Below are 22,770 nucleotides of genomic sequence, written 5' to 3'. Positions count from 1 at the left end.
CTTTTCATATATAGGCATTGAATGTTTGCCTGTTACTATGTTGGAAGCCGGCCTGAGTCCCCATGGGGAGATAGATAGAGCAGGATACAAAGGAAGTAGTTGTTGTTATTGTTGATGATGCTGATTATTATAAAGTTATTGTTGATACCATATTGTTTTTGTTAACCCTACTTATGCACTTACAGAGTTAGCTGTTTTTCTTTGAAATATGGTAAATATTCAAAAAAAATATTTACCCCACTTATGCCTCAGTTAATGTAATTTTATTGGTATCTATTTTTATTTTGAAGTTTACCAGTAGCTGCTGCATTTCCCACCCTCGGCTTATACTCGAGTCAATAAGTTTTCCCAGTTTTTGTGGTAAAAATTAGGTGCCTCGGCTTATATTTGGGTCGGCTTATACTCGAGTATATACGGTAATAAAGATGTTGAACAGTATTGGGCCCAGGGCCCTTCCCTATGCTGGCCAAAGTTTGTGTGTGTGTGTGTTGGCTAGAGTTACACTTAAAAATGTACCTGTTTAAAAGCATGAAATAATGGAGAATACCTCATTAATTTCAGGTATTTTATTTCAAAACTGAAACACCTTTTTAAATAGGCTTCAGAACAGTCTTTTCTGATTTTTCTTTGAATCACATCCACGTCTCAATGTAGAGACTAAAGTCTCTTGGACCTCCTCTTCCGATGAAAGCATGCTAGTCAGCAAAACAGGATCCTTCTTGTGCTCCACATCATAGAAAGGGCAAGTCTTCAAATGAACAGCCATAGAAGGGATGTCACTGAACTGCCAGTTGTTAATTGTAGAAAAGAGGTTGCTAAACTTCCATATCTGCCAAGAAATATAAAAAAGAAACATAGACAAGGATGTGTAAACATGCTATCTATCTTGCAAAAGATTCTTCTCAAGACAAAATGTCGTGATACAGCCGCCTCTTAAACATGGCCATTTAGGATTATTTACAGGAACCACTCACTTTTCTTGTTTTACTGACCTCATTATATCAGAAATATAGTGAAATAGGGGACTGTATCTATAGTAGGTCTCTATCCTGTTGCTGCAACTGTGTATTCCTGCATGTCAACTTCACATATACATTGAAGACAGACTTGTAAAATTGTAAAATTTGATTTTCTAAGGCAAAGGCAAACATTTTCTGAATTCATTTAGCAGATTTAATGGAAGTAATACATGCAGATAAAATGGCTTCCAGTACTATCGTGGTTAAAGTACAGTATTAAAGTTTAATGTAAACTTCCCCAGCCCAAGCCAAAAGTGCTACTATGAGAGGGATAATAAAGGATGTAGGTTTCCTGGGATTAACTAATGTGATAAGAATGAGGTACTAAGTTTACTGGTTTAGAGGAAAAGTTCTTTCCAGCACTAACTATAGTTATATTTCAGAATATATGCTAATTAATAACTAAAAAAATCATTCTGATTCAGGTTATGTGAGGCTGACATACATTGTATAGGCTCAGAACTTTACTATTATTACCATTACTTAGAAAAATTAAATGATATAGTTGCCACTCTCTTCTTCTGGCAACCCATATTTTTAGACACTGCCTCAGGGCCCTTCCACACAGTCATATCAATATCAAGAATATCAAGGCAGAAAATCCCACAATATCTGCTTTAAATGGGGTTATCTTAGTCCACACTGCCATATATTCCACTTCAAAGCAGATAATGTGGGGTTATATTCAGCTGTGTGGAAGGGGACTCAATTCCATTTCTAACTTCTAAAACAAACAAGTAGGCTGACTCTGCTCTCATTTCAATGGCATTCTACAGCTTATCTGCTCTCCTTTGAATAACAGAAAAACTACCTAGTTGCTAAACATCACGGACAGCTTTTGAACAGATAGAGAAGTTGCTAAAATCTGGAAAAGCTACACAGGAGACAGCAAGAATGGAAGCACTACTCCAAAATATCAGAGCCACCAGCTGTGCCTATGTGTCAGTTTCCGATTAGGTAAACAAAACTTAACTAAAATAAACAAAAATGGCTTGTGCTGCTAAAATGTTAAGATTTCCATAAACAAAATCCAGAGAACAATGTAGATATTTTAGTCAATCAGTTGAAATGTTGCCACCATACCTTCCAGCTGTCCCTTAGCTTACCTTTTTGCGGATTCTCCAGGAAGTGCCCCCATGACTATATCTCTTCTTTTCCCACAACAGAAAAACCATTCCTCTTTCTTGGAGAAGAGTAGCACAGATGTCTCTCATTTGTACAGACACCTGAGCCAGCTGAGACAAACTGAAGCTATCCAGAAACCCAGCTATGTACTTGAGGATCTCCAAGGGTAGGCTGCTTAGAACATCCATTTCTTTCACTTGGCTATTTCTTATCAATTTGTTTTTATTTATTTGTAAGAGGACAGGGTCAACCTCTGGCTTCACTGCAAATGTATTGAGATCCTGGCTATAAATAACATTTGATCTTTGCCCAGAAGGGCACAAGGGATATTGAACAAAAGTGCAGCCCAGATAAGCAAGTGGACAGCGATGTTGGAACCATCCATTGAGACACGACTGGATATCAGTATGAACATTCTTGAAATGTGAAGGAAATTCATCTCTGCGGAAAAAGTGGTTGCAAGAAAAGGTGAAAGCAGAGCTACTTTTGTTGTGCCTTTGGGTTACACTTTCACTGTGAAGTTGTAAGTTGAGGTTGGGTGGATCCTTTACATCTAGAATGTCTGATAGAACTGTTGTGGAAGTGAAAGGCTCCATGGCAAACCTATACGTTTGTGTCCCAAAATCCACATATAGAGCATCAGTACTCTTTGTTTGAGATATCTCATGTCCTTTCAATTCCTTCTCCAGAGCACACAACAATGTAGTTTTTATGGCACTGCATTTAGGAAGTTCCTCAAGATTTACTCCTAAGTCAGAAGTATCCACAGATATGTTCTTAGTTGGTTTCTTGTGTGCTGTTGGATCACCAAGTCGGGCTCTTCTGCCACAATAGCTGGTTGGAACTTTGAAGGTTATTTCTGTCTTCATTTCATTAGCTTCTAGATTTCCATATACAAAGTCTTTCTCTCTAGGGGTGCAAGCAGGCATCTGACCAAAATGAATGAGCATCCGTCCATGGTGAACTAGATACATATTGTACTCCGCTATAGGAACCTCTGTTTTTAGTCTCTCCAGTACGCCATCTTGCCAAGGAGCCAGGCCTGTCTTTTCAGCTGCTAAATTGATTTGAGAAGGGGACTGAGCTTCACTTTCTTTTACACTATTACTTTCTTCCAACACACTACTCTTTGAACTCTGTCCTTTATTCAGAGACTTGCTTTTTGTTTTTTGTTTCCCATTATCAGCCGATGCACCTGTTACATTACATGCTTTCAATTCTTTGCTAAACATACTTTCCCAGGTTTTATAACCAGCTAAATCCATTCCCTCTTTGTCCTTTGCCAAATGCTCACGTTCATGCTGGCTAAGTTCAGCTGGATGAGCATAATTTGCTTCAAAATCACCAGTTGCTCTTTCAGCAGATTCATCTCCTATGTCCTCATCATTAGCATCTATTTCTTCCTCTTTGCATTCTGGAAAAAGTTCAGCCATTTTGAGGGCCCCAAAGAGACCTTTTTGATCTTTCATGGCTAGGGCCACATCAAGACAATCTTCTCTGGGCTCTTCTTTCATAATATTCTCATGCAGAATAGCTTCAGATTCCACACATGGCCACCGATTCCATTCCATTGAGCAGGAAACAACACTGGCTGGGCAGACTTGTAGATGTTTTGCCATTTTAAAACGAGCCATTGTAAAAGGGCAGCCATAAACAGAGTTGAGACATGAAACTTGCTCTAGAGGACACAGGAGCTGGTGCTCATCCTCTTTACACATATGAAAGGCAGCACCACAGCGAGATCGACAGCTGATCACCACACAAGACACAGTAGGCTCAACTGGAACCTGGCAATATCGGTTGAAACATTTTTCACAGTGCTTGTGCAGACCACAATGAATTTGCTGCTTCTTGCCCTATCAAAAATTTCAAGAGACAAAAGGAGAAACAGTTCTTTTAATCAATTAGAAAGAACAGAATATTGCTTTTTATGACTTAGAGATCTGTGTGTTACATGTAGAAGCTATTTCACACAAATGCTTGTCATCCAGTCTTAGAAATTGGTATTTGTGAAAGATAAGCTATACAATTTACAGAACTTGGAACTCCAAAACACAACAAATAAAATTAAGATTGAATATTCTAGCCATTCCCTATCTGTAAACCCTAGTACAGCAGAAGGAACTACCCAACTAATGATGAAAAAGTAAACTGCTGAACTGTTCTCATTGTTATGAAGGGACTTCTTATAGCCATCCAAATTAAATTACTCTTCGTAGGGATGGTAAGGACAGGTTGCTTACGTGTAATTGTAGTTCCTTGGTTGGTCATCTGTGAAATCCTTTAAATGGATTAACCTACACCTGCACAGAGCACGCTTCAGAATCTTCTAGAGCTTTATCAAAAACTTTTGGAAGTAGTCCCACCCACCCGCTGGGTGCCACACCCTCTCAATTTTCTCCTAATCCTCACTTCCATGGACAGCAAAGCAGCAGCCAAGGATCTAAAGAGAGGCAGGACATGATGAGGGAAGGATGGATAGGGTTCTGTGATTTAACAGATGACCACTTGAACTACAGTTACAGTCCTCCATTTTTGTGATTACTGTGAATCACACAAATGTGAGACTAGTGAGCTGCTAATCACAGGACAAGGAAGTATCATGCCTCACGGGAAAAGGGCACAGTTTTCCCAATGTATCACCCAATGGGGATCTATAGCTTACACTTCAGCAAATATGAATGTGAGCTGTCCCAATCAAGAATGCCATGTAGAGTCATAGAATCATAGAAGAATCTATATCAGAGTGTAGTCAATGCTGCCATCGCCCGAGTGACCTACCACCTTATCAAGCTAATACCAGCATCTAGGGATAAACCATTAGCAGCAACAATTGCTAGTGAAATGGCTTAAGTTGTTTCCTGGCTAAGCTGAGATGCCTGAAGCCAAAGGTGACTTCTCCATTCTAAGGGGAGGAGAAGAGTTGATTTGGAGCAACTGAACCCAATGGTTATCAAACATACCATATTTCCTCTGAAGTGAAAGAACAGTTCTAAAGAATGGTTCATGGTATGAAATGGCTCTTCGTATGGATGAAGGACAGTACCAAAGAATGGCTCTTGATACAGAGTAAATGATGGTACTGATGAAAGAGTCTCAGTATGGAATAAATTACTTACCAATGAATAACCTTTGGTATGTGGCAATTGATGATACCAATGAACAGCATGTCAGCATCACAGTATAAAGAGAAAAATGGTTTCAAGAATGGTTCCCAGAATAATGCAAATTATGTTACTAAAAAAAATTCCTCAATGTGGCACAAAGTATGGAACCAAAGAATGGCTCTCATTATGGAACAAATGATGGTACTGAAGAATAATACCTGCTTCGTGTGGAGCAATTGCCAATACAAATGAATGGCCCTAGAATCATAGAATAATAGAGTTGGAAGCGACCACATGGGCCATCTAGTCCAACCTCCTGCCATATAGGAAAAGCACAAAGTACAGGGTGTTTGAAAAAGAACTCCCTAGTTTTAATGTAATATACTTACAGGTAATACCCTGTACCTCTGACAGATGGCCATCCAGCCTCTGTTTAAAAGGCAATGTAGACTGTAGAGACGAAGCTTTCAGGAGTCATTGATGGGCCAAACACTTAAGAGCCAGCACATTACTGTTAACCCAAAATATTTGTGTTTATCATCAGTGATCATTCTGTGACTGACATGAGTTAATAATTTAATGTCTCTTCTACCTTTAACTGCCCTCTAACCTGTCAGCATCCCTACCATGTGGAAATAAATGTGCCATATATATCTTTTGACGTACTAGATAACATTCCATGCAGCTCAGACTATAGCCTACATTCATGTTACAGTAGAGTCTCACTTATCCAAGGTTTTCAATATATCATGATATTTTGGTGCTAAATTCGTAAATACAGTAATTACAACATAACATTACTGCGTATTGAACTACTTTTTCTGTCAAATTTTTTGTATAACATGATGTTTTGGTACTTAATTTGTAAAATCATAATCTAATTTGATGTTTAATAGGCTTTCCCTTAATCCCTCCCTATTATCCAAGATATTCGCTTATCCAGGGTTCTGCCAGCCCGTTTAGCTTGGATAAGTGAAACTCTACTGTATAATAAAAGTGTTATCATTAAGGTGCCACAAGCCTTAATTTATAATTATAACAGCATTGTGTTGTCTCTTTCTGATGATACATACCATCACTCCAATTAATGTATTTCGATGTCCCTAGAAGAAAAATGAAGCAATTTAATTTGGGGGGGGGGGGGTATTAAAAAACTTGTGAACATATTTGTAATATCAGCACTGCCCTACAAGTTATCCATCCCATTCCTTAGCTTGTGTAGTTTACAAAAGCGTGATAAGTCCAGCCATGGAAACAATTTGTGTGCTGCTTTTCTTCTCAACCACAGTCTCCAGAACAGAGAATGGGAAGTCTCAGGTTTTACAAGACTAGGCTGGGAGGGGCTGAAGCCTCTCCAAAATGGTCTAGCAAAATTCAACCACCAAGGCTCCTACATAGTTGAGCATAAAGAGACAGTATTGTAGTTAACCCTCCCAAGAACAATCATGGCTGTATACAATCTGCCCCTTGCAGCCTGCTTAAGAGGAAGCTACATAGAGAGCAGACAAGGCTGATTAAATTAATGACTGAAAGAATTTACTCTTCAGCACTTTGGTGGTTTTATTAAGACAAAGGTGGGATTACTTCTTGGAGCAGGAGGGTGACGCGAGAAAGATTGCATGCAGAAAAGAGACGGGAAGCCAGAGAGGTGAGAGAGGAGAAAGAAGGCAAGACAGAGAAGCATCCATGAGAGAGAAAGCAAGGCAGAGAGATAAGAGAGAGAAATATATCATCCATCCAGGTGACCAGTTCTCTACTCCACAGAGAAGCCTGAACCCAGATTGAATGGATCTAGCTCAGTGGTTCTCAACTTGGGGTCCCCAGATGTTTTTGGCCTTCAACTTCCAGAAATCCTAATACCTGGTAAATTGGCTAGGATTTCTAGACAATTAGACAATTGTCTAATGCAATAGGATCCAGACAGAGTTTTTTAAAAATCACTGCTCTTACTCACTGTTGGAGACCTTGACCCCTCCTTCCAGCCACTCAGGTAATCCCCCATTTGCCAAGGATCTCATGATGTTGCTCGTTTTAAAAAGTAAAGCTGACTCCCTTCCCTGCAACCTGTCTTTTTTAGTTTGCATTTGTTTGGTTCCAGCTGTAGGTGAAATAAGTAGGATAACTCTACACCTGGCATAGTTTCTTTATGGTTCAATGGAAATGCCAGGGAAATGCAGTGGTTTGAGGTCTAACACTTCCATAGCTGCATGCATTCCCCTAAAATGACCCCTGTTTACCTTTAAGGCCTTCAGAGCAGCAACAACAGAATTGGTCCACTGCCTGTCACAGTCCTCTCCCCCAGCAGATTCCCCCTGCCAACAGAGGGGGAAGTCTATAGTATCAGGTTACCCCTAGGGTTTTCTTCTAGTCCTTGTTACTGTCCCCTAATTAAACAGACATGAACAGATCAATCACCATTTTTGTGTTTTCTGGACTATCTGTTGGAGGTCTAGTATCAATATTATGGAATCCAAGTCAGGGCAAATCTGAGCAATTTTATCCGTAAAATGTTAAACAAATTATTAACAGTGGGCTCCCTAATAGTCCAGATTTGCCTCTTGTGAGCTAGTATGTATAAGACCTGAATAAAATCAAATATCCTGTTTTGGATGAGGCCTTGGATGATAGGAAATAGCCACTGGGAAGGGGCATTGAGATTTTAATTTTAAATGACTGAAGATAGTGGTCACTTAGAAAACTTACTTTTGTGAGGTAAGCTTTCTAACATTCTTTTCATATTCCAAGCCTGGAGAGGTTTATTGTATTTTCTACAAGATTACTTTCCAAATAACACCACATTTGTTGTATCTCTCTACTAGGTAGGCATCTCAAGGCTTTTTTGATCTCAGAAGCTTTAGTCAAAGTTCAAAACTGCAACTCTTATAGTTGAGCTTATTCTATTCATTTTTTTCACTCTTCATTAGGAGTAAATTGCATCATAACCAACATCTAACTCAGGATGCAAAATAAATTTCTGCTTTTGCATTTGTTCCCACCCGAAAATGGTGAAGCCAAAGAAGAACCAACCCCCTTGGATTCATTGGTATGTCTGCCATAGCTGGAAGTATGTTACTCTGATTGCTGAAAATATTTTGATCATACAAGTTCTAAATATAGACTCAGCAATGACTTGCAGAATTCCAAAAGAGTTACATAGCACTCAGAGCATGCATATATACAGAGCAAATGTTGAACAGCAGAGGAAGGAACTGGCAAAACCACCTCTGAATATTCTTTGTCCAAAACACTGAAATTTATAGGCTTGCAGGCAACTTGAAGAAACGTAGACACACATTAATGCCTTACATGATGCAGTCTTCCAGCATTCAGTAGGAAACAGCAATACATGGAAACATAAAAATCAATGGGTTGCTGTGAGTCTTTCAGGCTGTATGCCCATGTTCCAGAAGCTTTCTCTCCTGATGTTTCACCCACATCTGTGGCAGGCATCCTCAGAGGTTGTGAGATATATGCAGGGGCAGCTGAACCAATAAGCGAGATACACATTTGCAGGTGGTGCCAGTCCACTAGGGGTGCTGTTGAGGCACACCCATTCAGCGCAGAGAGAGAGGCGCAAGCGAGCAAAACCGGTGTGCACACTCCCTCTCTCACACACACACAGGCAAGGCAGGCGCAAGAGAGAGGCAGGACACGCTGTGTGATCCTTGCTGCTGCCACCGCCTTTGCCTTTGCTCCTGCAGTGGCGCCCAGTTAAACCTGCTTCCCTCCTTTGACTCCCACACATCTTGGAGTGTGTCTGCATGTATCCCTCTTCCCCCTGCCAAGGTCCGCGGGGTCTGTTGGGAATCTGCGAGCTGTTAAGCTCAAATTACCTTCTTTGTGAGGTAAATTCCCAGGAAAGACGGCAGTGTGTGTGGAAGTATCTCTTCCAAAACAGCAGGAAAACTTATGTGGAGCGAGTTCAGGAAAGCCTTTGTCTTCTTCAGGATGGCAAAGGATCGCAAAGTCGGCTTAAAAGTTTAAAAACATTTATTGAGGTAAAAAGAAATCCAGTAAGGAAAGATTTGGAGCTAAACTAGCTTCTTTAAGCTGGTCTAAGACAGGTAGGTGGGTAAAAACAAAGAAAACTAGATAGCTACATTTTGGCTATAAGAGAAGACAACAAAAGCAGGAAGAGTGGTGGCGACCACTGCATGGTAAGTCCCTTTCTTCTCAAGGGCCATAATAATTCCAAAGGCTAAATTGAGGAAGTTACATCAAGCTCTAGGAGAGATCACATTTCTAAAATCAACAAAAGGATGGGGTGGATCTAAACAGGACAGGAAGAAGGAAATAAGAGTAAAGCCTATCAAGCATGCATAGGACTGTGGGAAGGCGTCCCTAACTCTAACGATAGAGACTTAAGCAGTGCAGGATGACATCTCTAACAGAGTCCTAAAGCCCGCCCTCTCCTCCTCTTATTCCCAGTTTTGTTTTTGAACTACCTTGGGTACCTGACAATCCCTGGGTTATTTGAAAGGGGCATTGTTTGTTTTTTGGAAGTTACAGCAGGTAATATCATATGTTACACTATGTCTTAGGGGGAAAAAACCTCAGTCTTTTGTTTTTTATGAATGCTCCCTTGAGAAAATGTATAAGGATGTGAGTGAACTACAATTCCCAAAAATCTTGGATCAACCCCCCCAAAACTCCCCCAGTATTCACATTTGGCCATGTTGGGCCTGTGTGCCAAGCTTGGTCCAGATCCGTCACTTGCTGGGTTCAGTGTTCTCAAATACGGGTGAACTATAACTCTCTGATGCCAAGGTCAATCACCCACAAAGCCTGCCAGTATTTACAGTTGGCTATGTTGGGTCTGTGTGCCAAGTTTGGTCCAGATACATTGTCATCTGGGTTCAGTGTTCTCTGGATAAGAGCGAACTACAACTCCCAGATTCCCAGGGCAATCACCACCAAACCCTGTCTGTATACACCAGGGATCCCCAAACTTTTTCAACAGGGGGCCAATTCACTGTCCCTCAGACATTGGAGGGCCGGACTTCCTCATTTGACTCATGGGAAGTCTCCTTGAAACTCCCTCCTCAATTCTCTTTGGACTTCCAGTCACATTTTAAAATTAATTTCCTTTGTTCAAAACTTAAATCTGAGGCTGGGTTTACACTGCCCTATATCCCAGGATCTAATCCCAGATTATATAGCAGTGGAGACTAATATAATCCAGTTTAAATCAGATCCTGGGACATAAGGAAGTGTAGAAGGGGCCTGATTTCCATTATTAATTCCAATGGGTTTAACATGGGGGGGAAACAAATCTCAATTAAGGTATCAGTTTTTACGTGTGTATACCTTTTTGGGGACACTCAGTTTAGAACAGGTTCAGATGGAAAATGGGGCTCTTAATAAAGGAGGATTAATGGCATAATAATGTATCCACACTGACATTGCTATGCAGTTTCAAGCCAGTATTGTAAGGGGGGAAATGCAGAAAATCCTGGAACAAATTGGAAGACTGGAAGAGGAGGGAATTGCACCAATCGCAGAACCTTGTACCGCGTTAAGGAGTTTGGTGGAGTTCTCAGGAGTTTGTAGGAAGCTGCATGTAAAGGATCAGCGTAGATTGGGAGGAGGGGGGGACTTGATCTCTCCTCCATGCAATCGGGATAGAGGGGTCCCAATTCTCCCTGTTTGCATTGATTAACTAACCTGGATTCCCGGCTGTATGCAGCTGATTGATATAGGTTTTTCGGGCTGTATGGCCATGTTCCAGAGGGATTCTCTCCTGATGTTTCACCCACATCTATGGCAGGCATCCTCAGAGGTTGAGGTCTGTTGGAGACTGGAGAAGAACCTACAGCCCAAAAAACCTACAGCAATCCAAAAAATAAACTGCTTTCTCAAAATGTTAATTGTTCCCCATTAGTGTTTCTTTGTATTGACTCTTGTTTTCCAAAGTTTTAATTTGTATTTATTTTACTCTTGGTAACTGAGGGTTGATATATACATCTTAGGACCTGATTGGTTTGGGGGACGAGGGCAAAATACTGTTTGCTTACACTTAAATATTACCTAGGGCCAGCCCTGGATATATGCCTGCCACAGAGGTGGGTGAAATGTAAGGAGAGAGAGCTTCTGGAACATGGCCATACAGCCTGAAAGACTCACAGCAACCCAGTGATTCCGGCCATGAAAGCCTTTGACAATACATAAAAATTTATTATTTTAGACCTGTGTAAAAAGCAGTATTTGTAAAGGCCAAGCAAAAAGGCAGCATTAACATAAAGGATATATCATAGGCATTGAAATGTATCAGTTCCTTCCAAGTGTCATGTAAGTAATAAAAATGACCACTGGAATTCATTAAAGTAATGCTGGCTGTTTTGAGCAACGGTTACAGTGTATGCTAAGGGCCTAAAAGAACAGCAAGAGTGAATAAAGCAACTTGTAAATATCTGATAATATTTATTTATTTACTTATTTATTACAGTCGATGACCAGCAACAAAAAATGTACAAGCATCAGAATAGCGTAGAAACGTATACGGGCTGTGGCGCAGGTGGGAGAGCAAGCCAGCTGCAATCAACTGCAATGAATCACTCTGACCAGGAGGTCATGAGTTCGAAGCCGCTCGGAGCCTATGTTTGTTTGTCTTTGTTCTATGTTAAAAGGCATTGAATGTTTGCCTATATGTGTAATGTGATCCGCCCTGAGTCCCCTTCGGGGTGAGAAGGGCAGAATATAAATGCTGTAAATAAATAAATAAATATTAAGAAACACAGTGGAGAACAAGGTTAAAGCACAGTATTGAATGTGGTAGTTAAAATGATATGCTAAAATGACAAAGGTAAATGCTGAAGTAAATATTAAAACCTTCTAAAACTGTGACAAGATCTTGCACCAACAAGCTATCGCTGCTGCACAAAAGCTAGCAACTTTGGCAGTAGATAATATATTATATGGTATATACTGGCTTTTAATGCTTTAAAGTTTTACACTTCTGGTCTGTGACCGTAATAATAACATTCATTCATTCATTCATTCATTCTGGCTTTCATGTGTATTACAAATCCTGAAAGGGTACAATAATTTTATTATTTCATTCCATTTGGTGTTTACTAGGTTATTGTTAGCACCGACCAAATAATGCAGTAACAATTTAGCAACAGATAAGACAAAGTAGCTCCTGTGTAATTAATAGGGTCTTTTTTAAAAAAAAATCTATCAAGCATTGCTTGAGTTGTTAAAGGGAAACAAGTAATTGATTGTAGCTGTAATTTGTCCAAAAATTTTCTACAGTATCAGGCAGCCCGGAGTTTCCTTCTCCTCGTTGTTATAAAAAAAAAATGACACACACCCCTTGATTAAACAGAAATAAACAGACCAATCACTGTTTTTATGTTTTCTGGACTATCTCATTGAGTACATGGACTGGATATTAAGTCAATCATGGGACTATGCATTTTACGTTAACACATTCCTGGACATACACCCTGCTGGGCTGGGAGCCATATCATGGGAGCCTAAGCCAATCGCAGAATGCGCTGCCTGAGCTTGCCCCTCAGCCAATCAGAAGCAGAGGTGGTGCCAGCCAACTTTCAGTACTCGGCCAATCAAGAAAGGGGGAGGGAATTTCAAAACTTGGCAATGTTAATGCATGATGTTTCTTTGTCAGGATGTGTTTGTACCAGTTACAAGAAGCTGCTTTGTCCACCCCATGTCAATTTGGTTGGGAAAGGGAGGAGAGCTCTGTCTCTGATAAGAACCATGTGGACTGGGGGGGAATCTGAGAAATGTAGCATGTTCTGTGGGAATGGAATGTAGCCATTAGAAATAGATAGTGGGAGGGGTCATGGGTCAGCTAGATGATTTGGCGGGAACTAGTCAGAAAGCGCTTTCTTTACCCTTTGGTAAGAAGGAAAATAAAGTTGTTTTCAAGGAGTTGTCTTTGTGAGCGTGCTTTTATTCCAAGATCTTCTAGGGTCTGACATTCTTTTATATAAAAGTTACTGCATCTCCCATACTGATTATGCTTGTACATTTTGGCATCCATTGCAGTACATTGCATCCTTTCTGCAGATTGAATAAAGCTTCTGTTGTTTGCCTTCCTCTGGTGGGTCCTGATCTCTGTTCCAGAATATTGGCCGTTAGTGGAACTTGCCAGGCAGCCCTCAATATCCACTGCCCTAGTTATCCTTTAGTAACATAAATATCAATCTAAGTGACATCCTATCTGGCCAGACTGAATAAACTTCTGTTCGTTGCCTTCAAACCCAGTTTGTGTCTTGAATCTGGTCTATTGACTCGTCATTACAACTGTTTCCTGTACCTTTGAAATGGGGCACAGAAATAGCAAAGAAGAAGGTAGAGTTTAAATGTTCTTGACTAGGATGCATCACTAGCACAAGATATTTTGCCACTCATGGCATCCTAGCAAATGAACTCTTGTACCCAAATTTTGTAGAGAACTTAAAGCAGGACATTTTGCAAAAGGTTATTCCTGAAACATCCAGAACTGCTTGACTTTAAGAGCTAAACTATACAATATACTGTGGGCCATAATTGGTCATGAAGCGGCAAGGAAATTTTGCAAGTACTGTATACAAATATTCAGAGCTGGAAGCAATTGGATACTCTTCCAGCTGATTTTCAGCTTGTGACAAAAATCAGATTTGAGCACTGCTACCTGTTAAAACACAACCATATATCCTTAAAATGTCTCCCAGAGCATAAAAACACATTTTATCCAGATTCAGAACATTACCTTTTTGAGTTGGGACCATTGGGAGGCTTCAAAAAGGCCTTTCCTTGGAGGACTGTGTGCATTATCATGCATGGGGAGGGAGCTTAGGCCATCCTCTAATTGCTATCCTCCCCTGAAATCTGTTTTGTGCTGTTGGCACCTAGAAAAATATATCCTATATATTCATTCTACCTGTAAAAATTGGTCTGATCCATATTGGATCTGCACGTTTGCACTACAGTGAAAAAAAGGAAGTTGAACTCAGCAGCATACTATACTATGTGTATGTAATACAGCATCCAGTTCATGCCTAAACTTTCTAACTCTTATGTCAAAACATCATAGGACTGCTCGCAGCCCTTTAAGAAAAATAAACTGTTGTGGTCATTCTTTTATTGATTACTAGCTTGGGGACCAGGCGGTGCCAGGGTCATTTGAGAAAGGCATTGTTTGCCTGTGTTCAAAGTTTAGTCTAGGTGCAGGGTCAGAAGGGTTCACTGGGTGCAGGTGAACTACAGCTCACATATGCAAGTCCCATCATCCATGGTCCATTCCACTCCAAACAGTGTCAGGATGTATAGTAGGTCATGGGGACTGTATGTGTCAAGTTTGGTCTTGATCAGACATTGGTGGGGGTTGCAGTGGTCTCAGGAAGTGAGTGAAGGTATTGCAATTCCCATCGTCTATGGTGCATCCTTCTCCAAACTACACCAGGATGTAGAATAGTACATGGGTGCTCTGTGTTCCAAGTTTGGTCATGATGCGTCATTTGTGGCAGTTGCAGTGGTCTCAGGAAGTGAATGAAGGTACTGCAAGTGCCATTATCCTTTGTCTGTTCTTCCTCAAACTGTACGAGGACATAAATTGGGTCATGGGGGGGTATGTGTGCCAAGTTTGGTCCAGTTCAATTGTTGGTGGGCATTGCAGTAGTTTCAAAGTACTGCAAATCCCATCATCTGTGGTCCATCCTCCCTCAAACGGCACCAGGATGTAAAGTGCATCATGGGGGTTAAGTGTGTCAAGTTTGGGCCAGGTCCGTCGTTCCTGGTGGTCACTGTGGCCTGTGATAGTGGCGGCCAATCAGAAAGCTGGCACATATATACACACATACACACATACCCATAAACCCGCATACAAACTTTTATTATAGATATATAGATATATAGATAGATATAGATAGATTTAGATTAGATTAGATTAGATTTAGATTTAGATAGATTAGATATAGATATAGATTGACATTTTATATTTTATAAGCCACTCTAGCTTTTAATTTTTAATTAAACAGGAGTAAGTTGAATGTAATACTTATGTCTGGTCTTTATGCTTTCATATTTTTTACTAACCTATTTTACTGTATTTTGGGATTTTCTTTGTTTATTTAATATTCCACCTTTCTCCACACATGGAAACCAACATGGAGTACAACCCTTCAAAAAATAATACAGTAGAGTCTCACTTATCCAACGTTCTGGATTATCCAACAAATTTTTTTAGTCAATGTTTTCAATGCATTGTGATATTTTGGTGCTAAATTCGTAAATACAGTAATTACTACATAGCATTAATGTGTAACTAACTTTGTTTAATAATGTGTATTATGTTGTTATGTAATGTTTGTGTTTGCTTTTATGACTGTAAACCACCCTGAGTCCCATTCGGGAGATAGGGCGGTATATAAATAAAGTTATTATTATTATTATTATTATTATTATTATTATTATTATTATTATTATTATTATTAATTTGTAAAATCATAACCTATTTTGATGTTTAATAGGCTTTTTCTTAATCTCTCCTTATTATCCAACATATTCGCTTATCCAACGTTCTGCCGGCCCGTTTATGTTGGATAAGTGAGACTCTACTGTAAAACTAAAAAAAAACTGTCAGTACAAAACTTAAAATACAATTAAAATGAACTTTTTTTTCAAAATCACAAGCTAAACACATAAGTTGACACTTCTGCATGAAATGGAATATAAATTCCATTTAAACTGTATTTATATGTTCAGATATCTTAAAACAATATGTAAGCGATTTCACTCGTACTAATCACTTTAGCATAGAGCTGCATGTTTTGTTTAGTTCTTTGGTCTACTAAAATTTAGCTTTCAAAAACTTTTTATAACTCTCTGCACCACATCTGATTCTGTAAAGATGCTAAGAGCTTTTTGTTAATAATTCTCATAATTTGAGGTGTATCAGTCTCATTCTGTACAGAATATTCAAATACACTGTTGTAACTTTCTTTCACTTACTTTCTGAAAATACTTAGATCTTGGAAGACATTGCTTTGAGCAACCCATGCATACTTTGTAGAAAGGAAAATGTACTTTTCACATGCTCAAAGCCCCTTTGTTTATTATTATTTTTAATGTAATGTAGAACTAAACCCTGCCAGTAAAAACAGTTTCTAATGGTGATATTATGCATTTCCTCAAATTAAGCTCACAAGAAATAAATAATAAGAAATAAGAAATAAAAGAAGTATAAATAATAACCAAAGGGTCTGCACGGCTGTTTATTTAATCCATAGCACCTGTTTTTAGCTAACTACTCTAACACAGTACATATTTAACTTACAGCTAATGTAAGCAAGTCAATCTGACAGACCAACATTTATCATTTCTTTAAACATCAATGTATTCCCAAGATGTTTTTCCTCCTTAACTATACATATTGCTCTTTTCAGGCCTGATTTTGTTTTTTTGAAAACAACATTTATTTTTCATCTTTGATTCCCAAACATATTTTCTTTTCCAAAGTCTTACCGTGTACATGTAGTTTCTTTTTGTGTGCCCCAGACAAAGGGTCTCTTGAGTTTATCCAGCTCAGTTGAAATGATGGGGCTAGGAGATGGGCAATTATCAGAGTGAAGACGAAATCTGAGGAGGCAGGGCAGAAAAAAACTGAAGCATACACTGGCTGTTAAAAATAAAATGTGTACTCAGCAACATGGATCAATTTATAGAAGGTTGTCCTTTCGTGATATTTATTTAAAATGCTATGGCTGGGGCAATAATTATCAGAGCTAGAGCAGAACTGCTTAATCATATTTCAGTAAAAGACAATAGTGTTAGTTAGATGGGAGTTTTTAATGGGTCATTATTTGGAAATAAACTTGATTTTTTCTGTTCTTTATATTAGCCATGCAAAATCTGTTTTCTGAGACACTAAGTATCTTCCAGTCTTGTTTTCTCTCTTTTTTTGTATTAATAGATAATGGTAACAGAATGGATATCTTTATTCAGTATGAAATGTTATTTTCCATTCCCCCCCCCCCCCCCCCGCATCAATAGGGGAATAGCGTCTAGATCCAGGGAAGTCATGCTACCCCTCTATTCTGCCTTGGTCAGACCACACCTGGAATACTGCGTCCAATTCTGGGCACCACAGTTGAAGGGAGATGTTGACAAGCTGGAAAGCGTCCAGAGGAGGGCAACTAAAATGATCAAAGGTCTGGAGAACAAGCCCTATGAGGAGAGGCTTAAACTGGGCATGTTTAGCCTGCAGAAGAGAAGGCTGAGAGGAGACATGATAGCTATGTACAAATATGTGAAGGGAAGTCATAGGGAGGAGGGAGCAAGCTTGTTTTCTGCTGCACCGCAGACTAGGACATGGAACAATGGCTTCAAACTACAGGAAAGGAGATTCCACCTGAACATTAGGAAGAACTTCCTCACAGTGAGGGCTGTTCGGCAGTGGAACTCTCTCCCCCGGACTGTGCTGGAGGCTCCTTCTTTGGAGGCTTTTAAACAGAGGCTGGATGGCCATCTGTCGGGGGTGCTATGAATGCGATTTCCTGCTTCTTGGCAGGGGGTTGGACTGGATGGCCCATGAGGTCTCTTCCAACTCTACTATTCTATGATTCTATGATTCTATGATTCTATGATTCAAAAAATGGTCACTTCAGTGGGATCTGAAAATGAATTAATAGCTAAGAGTTACAAATTGAAGGCAGTGTATTGTTGTGAGGGAAGATGGCCTGCCTGATGTAAAAATAATTAACATTACTTTTCAATTTGATATTAAATCACTTTCAAATGTAATGCATCAACTGGGTATACATGAAAGAGCTGCAGTTAAATAGCCTCTGGGGGAAAGATCAAGTTAATTACAAAAAGAGGCAGCAACCTGTGCATCAAGTGCTCAATTTTGGAATGTGACCTCCCATAGATTCTAAAGATCCTAGGGAGGATTATGATCTAATACATGCTGCTGACAAAACCAGTTAGAGAATTTAAAAGTGAGTGTACATAGAATCATAGAGTTGGAAGAGACTTCGTGGGCCATTCAGTCCAACCTCCTGCCAAGAAGCAGAAATATCATATTCAAAGCACCCCCGATAGGTGGCCATCCATGGTACATAAAATCATTACACCACTAATACTAATGTAGATGCTATGATGAAAACATTAAAGACAATCAAAGGCAATATTAAGTCAAGACATAAATATTATTGAGAAAAGGGCAAATGTTTGGCCTATTTCCATTGAGCTCAAGCCAGGAGCCCAGCCAATGTGGATACCACAGTACCTCATTCTTTTGGAGGCACGAAGGGGACTGCAGCCACTAATAACTTTCTTAAATATTATCTTCTCCATGCTCTTCTCCTTTCAATACTCCTGTTCTTCCTGTTAAAAAGCCAATGGAGGAGAGTACAGGTTTGTGCCAGATCTGAGGGCGGTAAATAAGATGGTTACTGACATTCTCCCAGTGATTCCAAATCCCTAACCCTTCTCTCCACCATCCCTCCCTCCCGTGCTTATTTTCCTGTACCTGACTTAAATGATGATTGATTTTGTATCCTCCTAAGTGAGAACAGTCAGCAAGCCAGACCTGGGGGCGGGGAGGTGTGGTGGCGGTAGTCTATCAGGAATCCATCTCCTTGACCAGATGCCCCAGTCCTCAATCAACCAGGTTCGAGTATGTCCACCTAAAGGTGGGGAGCCGGGACAGTTTGGGGATTCTGCTTGTGTACCGTCCACCCTGCGACACAGCAGTCTCCCTGCCTGAGCTTGCTGAGGTGGTGTCTGGCCTGGTGTTGGTCTCTCAGCGACTTGTTGTCCTGGGAGATTTCAACATCCATATGGATGCCACCTTATCTGGTGCAGCTCAGGACTTCATGGCCGCCATGACGACCATGGGACTGTCCCAAATGATATCTGGTCCCACTCATCAGGCTGGACACACTTTAGACCTGGTATTTGTGACGAATGGGGGAGATGTTGGTGTGGAAGATCAAAACATCCTTTCATTGTCATGGACCGACCATCATCTGGTCAGTGTTAGACTTATCGTCACCCAAAACCTCCGCAGGAGTGGCGGACCGATTAAGATGGTCCGCCCCAGGAGACTTATGGATCCAGATGGATTCCTGATGTCTCTTGGGGAACTTCCTGTCATGTTGGCTGACGATCCTGTCGAGACCCTGGTCAATCTCTGTAACACCGAGATGGCAAGGGCTCTTGACTAGATTGCCCCTGAACGCCCCCTCCTGCTCCGCAGAGCCAAGTCAGCTCCTTGGTTTACTGAGGAGCTGGCTTTGATGAAGCAGGCAAGGCGGGGACTAGAGTGCAAGTGGCGGAAGACTCAGAGAGTCACCGACCGAACACGGGCTAAAGCCTCCATTAAGGCCTACTCCGTGGCGTTGCAGGCAGCCAGAAAAATTTTCTCGACTGCCCGCATTGCATCTGCAACAAATAGACCAGCTGAGTTGTTCCGGGTTGTCCAGGAGCTCCTTCACCCTCATGAGGTGGAAGAGCCCCTTGACAACTCGGTCGCTCGATGCAGCGAGTTCACGCATCATTTTGCAGATAAAGTCGCTCGATTGCGCTCCGACTTGGATGCCAATTTTGTTACAGCTCCAGTTGAGGTACCTAGTGCATCTGTTGAGTCAACTTTGATGGAGTCGTTTCAGCTTGTTCGGCCTGATGACGTGGACAAGATCCTTGGAGCAATAAGACCAACCACATGCGCTCTAGACCCTTGTCCTACTTGGCTTATAAAGCTTGCCAGGGGTGGGTTGGTCGATTGGTTTTTGAGGATTATCAATGCCTCACTGGAACAAGGGCAATTTCCATCCAGCCTGAAACAGGCAACTATTAGACCGATTCTAAAAAAGGCATCCCTTGATTCCTCGATTTTATCTAACTACCGACCAATTTCAAACCTTCAATTTTTAGGCAAGGTTCTAGAGCGAGTGGTGGCCTCTCAACTCCAGGGATTCTTGGATGACACCGATTATCTTGACCCATTCCAGTCTGGCTTCAGGCCTGGTCATGGCACTGAGACGGCTTTGGCCGCCTTGGTGGATGACCTCTGCAGAGAACTTGACAGGGGGAGTGTGACCCTGTTGGTTCTCCTGGACATCTCAGTGGCTTTCGATACCATCAACCATGGTATCCTTCTGGGGCGGCTCTCGGGAATGGGCCTTGGGGGCACTGCTCTACAGTGGCTCCAGTCCTTCCTGGAGGGTCGCACCCAGATGGTGAAGCTGGGAGACACCTGCTCGGACCCCTGGCCTTTGACCTGTGAGATCCCGCAAGGTTCTATTCTTTCCCCCATGCTTTTTAACATCTACATGAAACCGCTGGGCGAGGTCATCCGGGGTTTTGGAGTTCGGTGCCATCTCTACGCAGATGACACTCAACTCCACTACTCCTTTCCACCTACTTCCAAGGAAGCCCCTCGGATCCTAGACCAGTGCCTGGCCACTGTAATGGGTTGGATGAGGGCCAACAAGCTGAAGCTCAATCCTGACAAGACAGAGGTCCTCCAGGTCAGTCGTAAGGCCGATCGGGGCATAGGGTGGCTACCTGTGCTTGACGGGGTCACACTCCCCCTGAAGGCGCAGGTCCGCAGCTTGGGGGTCCTCCTGGACTCATCGCTGTCACTTGATGCTCAGGTGTCGGCGGTGGCCGGGAGGGCCTTTGCACAGCTAAAGCTAGTGCGCCAACTGCGACCGTACCTTGAGAAGTCCAACTTGGCCATGGTGGTCCACACTCTGGTTACCTCAAGGATGGATTACTGTAACGCACTCTATGTGGGACTGCCCTTGAAGACGGTCCGGAAATTGCAGTTGGTACAACGGTCGGCAGCCAGGTTACTAACTGGAGCTGCTTATAGGGAGAGGTCAACCCCCCTGTTTAGGCAGCTCCACTGGCTGCCGATTATATTCCGGGCCCAATTTAAGGTGCAGGTTATTACCTATAAAGCTCTAAATGGTTCGGGACCTGCCTATCTTCGAGACCACGTCGTCCCCTATGAACCCACCCAGTCGCTGAGATCTTCCGGGGAGGCCCTCCTCTCGCTTCCGCCCTCCTCACAACTGCGTTTAGTGGGGACGAGAGAGGGCCTTCTCGGCCGTGGCCCCCCGACTCTGGAACTCCCTCCCTAGGGAGATTAGGTTGGCTCCCTCTCTATCTTCCTTCAAGAAACAACTGAAGACTTGGATGTTTCAGCAGGCTTTCTGTGATGACTCATGGGCCATGTAGTCCCGTTCCTAGTACTATTGTGGCAGATGAAGAGGAAAACTTGGGTTTCCCACTGTTTCTGCCAGATTTGGAGCCCTTGCACCTGCAAGATGTTTGCCCACAAGAAGTCAGCCAAACAAGCCTTGAGCAGAAATCTCCCCCATTTTCTCGCCGGGATTATTATAATCAAGATAGAGGCGCTCGAGAGGCGACTCGCCGGAGCGCCAGGATAGCTGCCAGACAATTAGCTGATTAAGTCTGTTTCCCTTGGGAAACTTTAAGGAGTCATGCATCTGGACACAGTATAGGTTTTGTTTCTTGTTCCCCAGAGAAAGTGTTCCTTGGCGGGAAAACAAGATCCTATATAGGTGTTTGCCACAAAGAAATCCTTGCGGAGTCAATTCGTCAGCTTCGGGAGTAGATTGTGTGTGGACTACGCTACTCCAGTTCCCTTGGACCTTGTTCCAGTTTCAAGCCTGCCTTGTCCTCGGATCTTGTCACGGACCTCGTTCTTGCTTCTTGCCTCTTGTTGCCACGTATCAAGCCTTGTTTGCCAAGCATCTAGTTTGCTTCCAGCCTTTGTTGTCAAGCTCCATTGGACTAAAGGACCCTGTCATTTCCCCACGCTTTGCTTGGCAAGGTGTGTGTTTCGGTTATTGGATTATAACTTTGGACTTTAATATCTCATATTGGACATTGTTTTCCTGGACTATATTTGACCTTTCCTGAAAGGTCTACTTCTGAACTATATTCTTCACTTGTTTTTATTAACTTTATATATTCCTTTAATAAAGATATTAGATAGTTTCTGGCCTCTGCGCATGGTTATTGGTGCTCTGCAGCCTGGGTCTTGACACTTTCAGAGATAGTCATTAATTAATCAGCCCCAGAGGGTTTTTAATAATCTATCCTGTATTTATTATGGTCTTGCCTTTTATGTGTTTTAATGTAATTTTTTATCCTGTATTGTTGTTTTAATTGATATATTGCATTACTGTTTTATCTGTTTTATATTGTGATTGTATTGTGTTGCTTATATTTTGTCCTTGTGTTGTTTGGGCCTCTGCCCCATGTAAGCCACCCCGAGTCCCCACGGGGAGATGGTGGTGGGGTATAAATAAAGTTTTTTATTATTATTATTATTATTATTATTATTATTATTATTATTATTATCTTTGTATTTAATGCGCGGAAACAGTTTTTTCCCTCTATGTGTATGAGAGACTTGGGGTGGCTGCCACCTGGATCTTCACCCAGATGCTGGGTAGTTTGAAAAAAGGTGTGGCTTATTTCTCTAAACAGCTTGATCTCATCAGCCTTGGGTAGCCTGCCTGCTTGAGAGC

General features: G+C 41.4%; 1 protein-coding gene across 2 annotated transcripts; it reads right to left on the bottom strand.

Moving 5' to 3' along the window:
* Positions 1-551: 551 nt before the first annotated feature.
* Positions 552-17,225, bottom strand: fbxo40 (F-box protein 40). Of its 2 annotated transcripts, XM_008120463.3 has the most exons (5): positions 16,724-17,225; positions 7,489-7,563; positions 6,325-6,354; positions 2,126-4,000; positions 552-829 (listed from the first exon to the last, which is right to left on the bottom strand). In XM_008120463.3, the coding sequence occupies exons 1-5, from the start codon at positions 16,730-16,732 to the stop codon at positions 602-604; spliced, it is 2,217 nt and encodes a 738-aa protein (XP_008118670.1). In that variant the 5' UTR covers positions 16,733-17,225; the 3' UTR covers positions 552-601. The 2 variants fall into 2 exon arrangements, with proteins under 2 accessions (XP_008118670.1, XP_008118671.1); XM_008120464.3 differs by lacking the exon at positions 7,489-7,563 and having other exon boundaries at positions 16,724-17,223.
* Positions 17,226-22,770: the final 5,545 nt, after the last annotated feature.

The sequence above is a fragment of the Anolis carolinensis genome, chromosome 2 (assembly GCF_035594765.1).
Source record: "Anolis carolinensis isolate JA03-04 chromosome 2, rAnoCar3.1.pri, whole genome shotgun sequence".
Taxonomy (NCBI): domain Eukaryota; kingdom Metazoa; phylum Chordata; class Lepidosauria; order Squamata; family Dactyloidae; genus Anolis; species Anolis carolinensis.
The sequence above is the reverse complement of the archived record's forward strand: the minus strand, read 5'-3'. Positions and strand labels throughout refer to the sequence as shown.

Excerpts from the sequence above, each read along its gene's own strand:
- fbxo40 (XM_008120463.3), bottom strand. Across the intron at positions 6,355-7,488 it reads CTGCTCTGAAGGCCTTAAAG|GGACATCGAAATACATTAAT; the intron begins GTAAACAGGGGT and ends TTTTTCTTCTAG. Across the intron at positions 4,001-6,324 it reads ATACATTAATTGGAGTGATG|GGCAAGAAGCAGCAAATTCA; the intron begins GTATGTATCATC and ends AATTTTTGATAG.